The 9,848-nt window shown below is 38.1% G+C and overlaps 1 protein-coding gene across 1 annotated transcript; it reads left to right on the top strand.

Annotated features, from left to right (window-relative positions):
* The first annotated feature begins 2,626 nt into the window (after window positions 1-2,626).
* LOC119818899 (olfactory receptor 481) lies at window positions 2,627-3,565 on the top strand. Its single transcript, XM_038336755.1, has one exon. It carries the CDS (start codon window positions 2,627-2,629, stop codon window positions 3,563-3,565), a length of 939 nt encoding a protein of 312 aa, XP_038192683.1.
* The last annotated feature ends 6,283 nt before the right edge of the window (window positions 3,566-9,848 follow it).

Raw genomic sequence — 9,848 nt, 5'->3', positions numbered from 1 at the left:
CAGATATTGGCCATACAGATAAACTGGTGTGAACAAAATACTAGTGGGAAGACAGATATGAAATTATTCAATTCTCCCATGCAGTTTGGGATATTTTAACTGGATTGTTGGCCAGCTGTTCATACCATCCTTCATCCTCTGTACTTCCTTACAAGCTAAATGACCTATATGTTTATAGACTAGATGAAGCTTTGTAGCCTGTTTCTTAGTTAGCTGGACATGGACTTGAACCACTTAAAGTTCTGCATCCTCTGGGTATGGGTTGTCAGGCTGAGCATTTTACTAAAGAAGCATGACAAATGGACTACTTAACACAAGATGAAAAGACCCCGACTTTTAACCTAGGGAAAGTGAAGCCTCAATTTAAGATCACTGAAGATCATATGGCTAGGACAATCTGACAGTCACTGTGCCACTGTGCATGGCAGGGTCATTAAAATGTTAGTATAAGTTGGATCATTCTATTGTAAGTCATAAATGTTAATAGGCAATAGAGAAGGGGGAGAATGTCTGCCCACAGGTGTAGCTTATATCTCAAGTCTTAACAAACTTAGAATATGTGGGAAATGAACATGTTTTCTTTATTGGAATGATATTTCTGATCTGTTGGATACGTAGCTGAAAACTAATTTCTTCTGAGGAGTCCAGCTCATTTCTGAATAGATAATGTGAAACCCGGGCCACAAAATGCAACCATATTTCAGAAGTGGCTCAATTAAATTACAGCCGAATGTTGTCATTTACTTTCGCAAATCAGTCAAATAAAAACAGATTAAACCCATGGGTAATTAAAATCTTTAATACATACACTTGTATCTAACCCTTACTCATGCACGTTTAGTTTTTCTCTCCCAGTAGGTGAGTTATCATAAGTTCTCTATCCCACAGGATTTTCAGTACAATTTTCCAGAAGAAAAGAAGTAATTAACTTGTAATTTTAAGGGAAGTATGCTATTTGGGGCTGTGTCCCAACTGATCAAAAACTCACTTAAAAGTGGGTTGGCTGTGCAGTAACAATTCCTCTGAGCCCTCCTGGGTGTTGTAATACATATGTCACTGATTTACACGTCTTGCTTTTCAAGGAAAGAGGAATACTTGAATTTCCTAAGTGTCTCAGAAGTAGCCATTTGTCTTGAGTAAAGTTTAAGAGTTTGGAACAATTTTGCTATTTTTTTTATGGTTCGAACAGTGCTCAGTGTCTTTACTCACACTTATAAATAAACACAGGGCTCACATGTGGTACGTATGTTCTCCTTTGTACAGGTAGGAAATAGGAGGTTTAGAGTCTTTGTCATTTGTCCGTGCTTCTGTGCACTAGAGGATATACAAATTGGTCCTCAATTTGTGTGGCTCCTCCTCATTTCCTTACATTTTTGTATATTGCTTTGTCTTCTTTCAAGCAGCTACATCCTACCTTGAAAATATTTATATCTTTCATGCATTTGTTTTCTTTAAGAAAGTTTATCTCTGGTGTGGATCTTTGTGTAGAAGACATGGTGAATGAGGAATTGTGACTCACAGAACTATATAAATTTTGTTCTAATACAGCTTCATAAATTTGAATAAAAATGAAGTTTCTGGTAGCTACATATGTATTGCTGATTGTCATGTATGTGCTGTTTCTTAGACCTCAGAAATTTTTGGAGAAAAGCAAATAATTGCTTTGGAGTTGTGAAAATACATGAAGAGGACTAACATTTTCCTTGTCCTGGTTCATGCTTTATTGCTTGAATAAAGGTGCCATAATTTTGAAAAGTAAATTGGCCTTTATTATAATTTGTTAGCTGTTATAGCTTCCCATGTCTTGACCACTCCCAGTCTCTCACTTTATGTCAAGTGCACCTTTTTTTCTTTAATGACCACTGCTTTTCAGAACATGGGATATAAAAGTGTGTCTATCAAAAGCTCCAAATGTTTCTGTTTATTTACTTGTTAAGACATAGTGGTATCTAGACTCTTATCACTTCCTACAGTCCCATAAAGGAGTAGAGGAGAGTCTAGAGACAATTTGCAAAATGTGTATGTAGTATGCTTACACCACAGAAATAATTAGAATTTTGGTGAGTCTTTTTATTTTGAACATAGAAAACATCTAGCTCTTGGTACTGATTTTTTTAAACTCAGAATTTGGCTTAGTTTTTTTTTCTAGCAGGTTGTATAAGTAAAAGATGTGTAATTTAGCTCTATTGTTATTAGCCGGTCACTTACACAATTGGAGACTATATTTACTAGAGGAGAGAACACTGGGGTAGAGGCATGTTTTCAATGGGTGTGGGAAAAACTTAGAGTCAAAACTGACAATATTTATGTTAGTCACAGTTTATGCTAAAAAATAAATGTCATAAGAATCCCCATGTATACATCTCCTGTATATACAGGGAATAAATTTGTTGTATTATGTGTTAGTAGCAACTATATAGTTGAATCCTAATGTAAATGAAGCTCCTACTAAAATATCTTATGGAATTCAAGAAGAAAATTTGCAAAGCAGTCTATGACTATAAAAATTGCCATTTTAAATTTTAATTATAAGGTTATATTTAAGTGCATATTTTAATTGCAGGGTCATTCCAGCCAATGACTCTCCTCTGATTCTGGTTCCATTAGGAAGCAACTGAGTGAATGAATGGAAACTGAAAATGACACCATGGTGACAGAATTCATTATTCTGGGACTAACAGATAGTCCTACACTACGTGCCATCTTATTTGTGTTTTTTCTACCAGTTTATATAATGACTTTATTGGGAAATATCAGTATAATCCTTTTAATTCGAAGCAGCCCACAGCTTCACACTCCTATGTATCTGTTCCTCAGCCACCTAGCCTTTGTGGACATTGGCTACTCCACCTCGGTCACGCCCATCATGCTCATCAGTTTCTTAAGAGAAAAGACTGCTATCCCTCTCTCTGGTTGTGCAGCCCAGCTTGGCTCTGATGTAGCTTTTGGAACCACAGAATGCTTCCTGCTGGCCACCATGGCCTATGACCGTTATGTGGCCATCTGCTCACCTCTGCTCTACTCCACTCAAATGTCCCCAGCAATCTGCTTCTTCCTGTTGGGGGCCTCGTACTTGGGTGGGTGCATGAATGCCTCATCGTTCACAGGCTGTTTTGTGAACCTAAACTTCTGTGGCCCAAACAAAATCAACCATTTTTTCTGTGACCTCTTCCCACTTGTGAAACTCTCCTGTGGCCATGCTTATATTGCTGAAATATCTCCATCCATATCTTCGGCATCTGTCCTTGTGAGCACACTATCTACCATCATTGTGTCCTACATTTATATCCTGCTGTCAATCATAAGGATGCGTTCTACTGAGGGAAGGAACAAGGCATTCTCCACCTGCACTTCCCACCTCACTGCGGTTACTTTGTTTTATGGGACAGTTTTATTTGTATATGTGATGCCAAAGTCAAGCTATTCAGCTGATCAGGTCAAAGTGGCTTCTGTGATCTACACAGTGGTGATCCCCATGTTGAACCCTCTCATCTATAGTCTGAGGAACAAGGAGGTTAAAGAGGCTATGAAAAAATTAATGGCCAGAACTCATTGGTTCCCTTGAAGTAAATCAGACAAAACTCCATGGCTAATAAAATAACTGACATGAGGAACATAGGCAAGTGATATTTCCATAATTTTTATCCATAGCATGAACACTTATATAGTTAGAAGCTCCTGTACATACAGAAATTTGATATTTATTTCCATTAATAATTTAAAAAGTGTCATTTACACGGACACCTGTGCCATCAAAGTGAGATGTGGATTTTCTTAAAGGTAAGAATATTTCAGAGGATAGCCTTTAACTTTAAATATTTCTTATTTGCTAATTTTGTAGTATTTTTGTATAGACATACTTCAAAATGTAAAATACTTTCAATTTTTACTATTTAAAATAACACTTATGAGTGAAATTTCGTAGATGTGTAACAAACGGTATTCTGACCAGTTAGGGTTTCAGGTCACCCCCTCTAACAGTGAATGACTCTTACCTCTTATATAAGAATGACTCTTTTAACTTCTGAAAACAGTAATCATAATGTCTCAGAAAATTCTGTTTATTTTCTTTTAATTTGGTACAAAATGAAAAAGAATTATGGCCCCTCTAATTTGCCATTACAAGGCACAAACCAAGTAGTAGAAGAAACTGAATAAATCTCTCCCAGATCTGCTGACTGAGGTCTGCATACGTAGGCAATAAAGTATAATTTAGAAGTAAACATTGTTCTGGATGATGTCAATAGGATGGCTAAACTGCCTTTGTACACTAGCAAATAGATAGGAAACCATGGCTTAGAGAACGTCCTTGCTGTTCTCCTCTAACCTCTCAAGGAGATATCTATGGTCACTGATTACCCAACTCATGATCAGTTTGTCTGTGGCCATTCCTCCCTGTAGCTGTAACAGTGATTTCTGGTTAACACTTTGGTGAATGCAATTTTATTAACACAGTTGTAGTGTTGGACAAATTCTGTGCAGGTATGGCGTCACCAATGCACAAACTGACTTCTTGTCCTTGGACTTTTCACTGGCCATATCGAGTAGATGTCCTTGTCTCCTGGAAGCTTCTTATTGTTCCAAAATTTGTTCATTTATACTTTTATATTACGGACCTTGACATTCACCAATGCAGTAATTCTAGGGCAGAAGCCTGCACAAACATACACGGCCTGTGGCACTTCAGGGTTGACTTCCATCCGGGAAAAGACTTTCAGCATCATGGTGGAAATCTGAACTCTGCTGGATGAAGAATTTTGTTGTCTGTTTCTGGTTACCTCAACTTTCTGTCCACACTTTGCTCTCGAAGGTAATAGTATTTCGGTTCTCAAATGTAATCTTCCTTAGAGAACAGACAGACCTTTTCACTGATCTTTGCTGCAAGATTCTCAAACAAAGTGTGTTTTACTGAATTGACTGTATCTCTCACTAATGTTCTTTTTCATCTCTATTCTTAAGATATACCACATCTTTGTAAATTGACATCTGTTTTTGTCATTGCTGTGACCAAGTACATGAAAGAAACAATGAAGGGAGTGAGAGTTATTTTGGTTCACAAGTCCATGCTAGTGGGAAAGCAGGACCACTGCAATGTCTGGTCTCTGGTCCCAAGAGCTTATGACTTATTGTGTCATGGTGAGACAAGAAGCAGAGATTTTAGGGCACAAGGAGAAACTAATATTACCTTGAAGGCATGCCCCCAACAAAAGCTAGGTCACGGTCCAAGGATTCCATACCCTTCTCTCCAACACAGTTCCACCAGCTGGGAATAAGTATTCAAACACATAAGCTCAGGATGTGGGGGAAATGGAACATAGCATTTTACATGCAAATTACAAAAGTCCTGGTACTCTTATAGACATGGATGAATCTTACTGCATGGCTAATCTACCTCTATCCTTTTGCTTCATTCAAAAGAAAGATAGGTGGCATACTTATCTCATTGGTATCTGAATCTTTTTTGTTTGGAAGATTAAAATTGTCTCAACTTATTATTATAATTTTATACAGAGATATGACTCAAGTGTTTAAACGCTAAGGATTTTAAGCTTTAATTAACCTAGCTCTAAGAGGTGTGGGTAGAGCTGGCATTGATAGACCTTTACAGAAGTGGGCAGATTCATGTTTTTCTTCCATGTTCTGATTAAACATGAAAGAGGAAGACATTACCTGTGCAAATAGATGAACTGATGCTACAGAATGCAGTTTGTGTAGATGGTCACTTGTTTTCATGTGTGTTTTGTTTTGTTTTTGGTTTGATTCTGGAGATTGAGCCAAAAGTCTTGTGGATGCTACCTAAGCACTCTACAACCTAGCCAAATTGCCAACCCCGTTTTTACACTCTGAGATATAGACTTTGATCCTCATCTTCTACTACTGTGCAGACATTTGGGCATTCCAAAAGAAATTATGTCTTTATTCCTCTCCTTACCATCTGGCCCAAAGCGGCCAAGAGAAAGACAGTGATTGATTATGGTGCAGGTTGGGGATGAATTGTTCCTAAAATATGCATGGAGGACTTATAATTCTCAGGATCATTGAATGTTGCTTTATTTGGGAACAGATTCATTTAATGTATTTTTTAAGGACAATAGTTACTGTAGTAAACTGGACTCCCCATCCAGTATGATTAGGGTCCTGCTTTTGGATGCAAACACCCCAAAGGATAAAACCATGTTTATAGATGACACAGATCTGGATGTCGCTGCTATATGCCAATGAATGCCAAGGATTAAAACTCAAAAAGCTAGGGGAAATGCATGGAAGAGATTCTCTCTCAGTACCCTGAGAAGAACCAGCCCTAACAGTGCTTCATTCTTGGACTCCGAGCATCTGGAAAGACAAGAATACATATTATAAGACATCTAGCTCATGGCACTAGGCTGTAGCAGCCCTAACAAACAAATACAGCTGCATGTTTAACTTATGCTGGAGTTTCACTGTCAACTATCCACTCCTGGAAGAAAGGGAATGGAGGCTTGGATAGTACCAGGAGCACATTCTTAAAAGTTGCTTTCTTTAAAAATAAATGGCAAAAGTAAAAAGAATATTGGTACCGATGAGAAGAATTTTACCTGGACAGACCGAGTCAATAAATAAGAATCAAGTATAATGGTTCTACTCCCATTGAGAACAATAAAAAGTCCCCACATTTTGTGTGTGTGTGTGTGTGTGTGTGTATGTATGTTTCTGTCTGTCTGCCTGCCTGTCTGTGTGAGAAATCTCTATTATGATGTTTAAGATTTCTAGTTAGAAGACTGGGATTCAAAATTGGGAATTATTTGAAATCTGTTTTTGTTTTAACCTGTTTTTTTTTCAAAACTTCCTGGCCTATATAAATTTCAGTAAAATTTCCCTCCCCTAAAATTGATAGGGACGTATGGTACATAAAATTTCTCAAGTTTCTTTACATACAGCAATGGGTTAATGCTTAAAAGTTTAAGGGATGGAGATAAATTCCTAGGGTTGACAAAATCCTTGTATATTAATAATTGGGGCAAGAGTGATAGCAGGACAGGCAGTGCTCAAAACCACAAGTCTGCATGTTCAAGTTTATGTGTGTGATCATGTGATCATTTCAGTAAAGACTTGCAAAAACGTTTATATTTTTTCTCATTTCAACTTGATTCTATAAGCTTGTTTACAAAGATGTCAGCTACTAATTCACACAAGGAAAACTGCTAGCCATTTCTTAAAATGGCTGCCTACTCTCTCTTAAACCTCAGTGAGTTTACTGTACATAAATTCTAGAGTTTGCAATCCATTGCTTTCTTTAATTGATTTTTATTTAAAAAATATTGTTTCTTCAATAATGTAAGTTTATTGATAATGAATTTTTAACAGGTTTCTTTTTGTCAAAAATTCCTGTTTGCACCCTTAATTTGGAGTATTTTGAATTTTTGAACATTTTGTTCCGGATAGAATGCTGTGTTAGCAGCTAAAATATTTTCACGCAAAATTTCACTGAAATCTAATTTCTATCATTTCTTTTCATTGCAACCTATCATTTTTAAAATTTTATTTAGTATAGGGAGTACATATTTCATCTTCTGCCTACATTCCTGTTTTGGTTTCCTGTAGTTTCTATAATTTTCCTAAATTTAAACTGTTCTCATACTTACCATGTTTGGATTTTTCAGACTTTAAAATTTTTCTCACCTCATGTTTTTCCACTAATTTGGAGAGTTAATGGTGACTGTCTTCAAACACACCTTCTGCCTCATGACCTCCCATTTTGAACTTCAACTATCCATGTGCTGGATCACTTCACATCGCTTAGGAAGCTCTTGGACTACTTGATTTCCATCCTGTAATATTTATTTATTTTTCTATTGACACATCTTTCACCTACAAATCCCAATTTCTGTTTTTTTGATCAAGTAACACAGCTATCAAATTCCTCAAATATGCTTCATTCCTCAGATTCAGTTTTACTCTTTTCTTTTTCTTTCTTTTTTTTCCTCTCATTTTTTTATTAAAAATTTCCATCTCCTCCCCTCCTCCTCCCCTTTCCCTCCCCTCTCTTCCACCCATACCCCCACTCCACCCCTCTCCAAGACAAAGAGCCATCAGGGTTCCCTTCACTATGTTAAGTCCAAGGTCCTCCCAGCTCCCCCTAAGTCCAGGAAGGTGAGCAACCAAACTGACAAGGCTCACAGTGAGCCTGTCCATGCTGTAGAGTTCATGCTCATTGCCGCTGTCCTTGGTTTCTCAGTCCTCCTCCACCGTCAGCCACATTCAGAGTTCGGTTTGGTCCCCTGTTCCATCAGTCCCATTCCAACTGGACTTGGTGGTCTCCCGTTAGATCTGTCCCACTGTCTCAATGGGTAAACGCACTCCTCACGGTCCTGACTTCCTTGCTCATGATCTCCCTCCTTTTGCTCCTCATCAGGACCTTGGGAGCTCAGTCCGGTGCTCCTATGTGGGGCTCTGTCATTTTCTCCATCCAATGCCAGTTGAAGGTTCTATGGTGATATGCAAGATATTCATGAGTATGGCAATAGGATCTGGACATTTCTGGCACCCTCTCCTCAGCTGCCCAAGGACCTAGCTGGGGGCATCTTCCTGGACACCTGGGAACCCCTCTAGAGTCAAGTCTCTGCCAACCCTAGAATGGCTCCCTTAACTAAGATATATAATTCCTTGTTCCCATATCCACCCTTCCTATATCCCAACCATCCTATTCCCCTAAGCTCTCCCCATCCTCCACTTCACACTTTTCTCTCCCCATCCTTCATCCCCCATCCCACCCCACCCCCATGTTCCCATTTTTTGTCCAGCAATCTTGTCTACTTCCAGTATCCAGAAGGATAACTATATGTTTTTCTTTGGGTTCACCTTCTTATATAGCTTCTCTAGGATTTTTTATGAATTATAGGCTCGATGTCCTTTATTTATGGCTAGAAACCAAGTATGAGTGAGTACATCCCATGTTCATCTTTTTGGGCATGGGTTACCTCACTCAGGATGGTGTTATCTATTTCCATCCATTTGCATGCAAAATTCAAGATGTCATTGTCTTTTACCGCCGAGTAGTACTCTAATATGTAGATATTCCACACTTTCTTCATCCATTCTTCCACTGAAGGGCATCTAGGTTGTTTCCAGGTTCTGGTTATTACAAATAATGCTGCTATAAACATAGTTGAACAAATGCTTTTGTAATATGATTGGGCATCTCTTGGGTAAATTCCCAAGAGTGGGATTGCTGAGAGAAACTCAAGGCCATCCCACTAAATTCAGGAACGCGACAAGGCTGTCCACTCTCTCCTTATCTCTTCAATATAGTGCTTGAAGTTCTAGCAATAGCAATAAGACAAAACAAGGGGATCAAGGGGATTCGAATTGGAAAGGAAGAAGTTAAACTTTCGTTATTTGCAGATGATATGATAGTGTATATAAGTGACCCAAAAAACTCCACCAAAGAACTCCTACAGCTGATAAACTCTTTTAGTATCGTGGCGGGATACAAGATCAACTCCAAAAAATCAGTTGCCCTCCTATATACAAAGGATAAGGAAGCAGAGAAAGAAATCAGAGAAGCGTCACCTTTCATGGTAGCCACAAATAGCATAAAATATCTTGGGGTAACTCTAACCAATTTTAGACCTATTTGACAAGAACTTTAAGTCTTTGAAGAAAGAAATTGAAGAGGATACCAGAAAATGGAAGGATCTCCCTTGCTTTTGGATTGGGAGGATCAACATAGTAAAAATGGCAATACTACCAAAGGCAATCTATAGATTTAATGCAATCCCCTTAAAGATCCCATCAAAATTCTTCACAGATCTTGAGAGGACAATAATCAACTTTATATGGAAGAACAAGAAACCCAGGATAGCCAAAAC

Source organism: Arvicola amphibius, chromosome 1, assembly GCF_903992535.2.
Source record: "Arvicola amphibius chromosome 1, mArvAmp1.2, whole genome shotgun sequence".
Classification (NCBI taxonomy): Eukaryota; Metazoa; Chordata; class Mammalia; order Rodentia; family Cricetidae; genus Arvicola; species Arvicola amphibius.
This window is presented reverse-complemented; position numbering and strand designations above follow the sequence as displayed.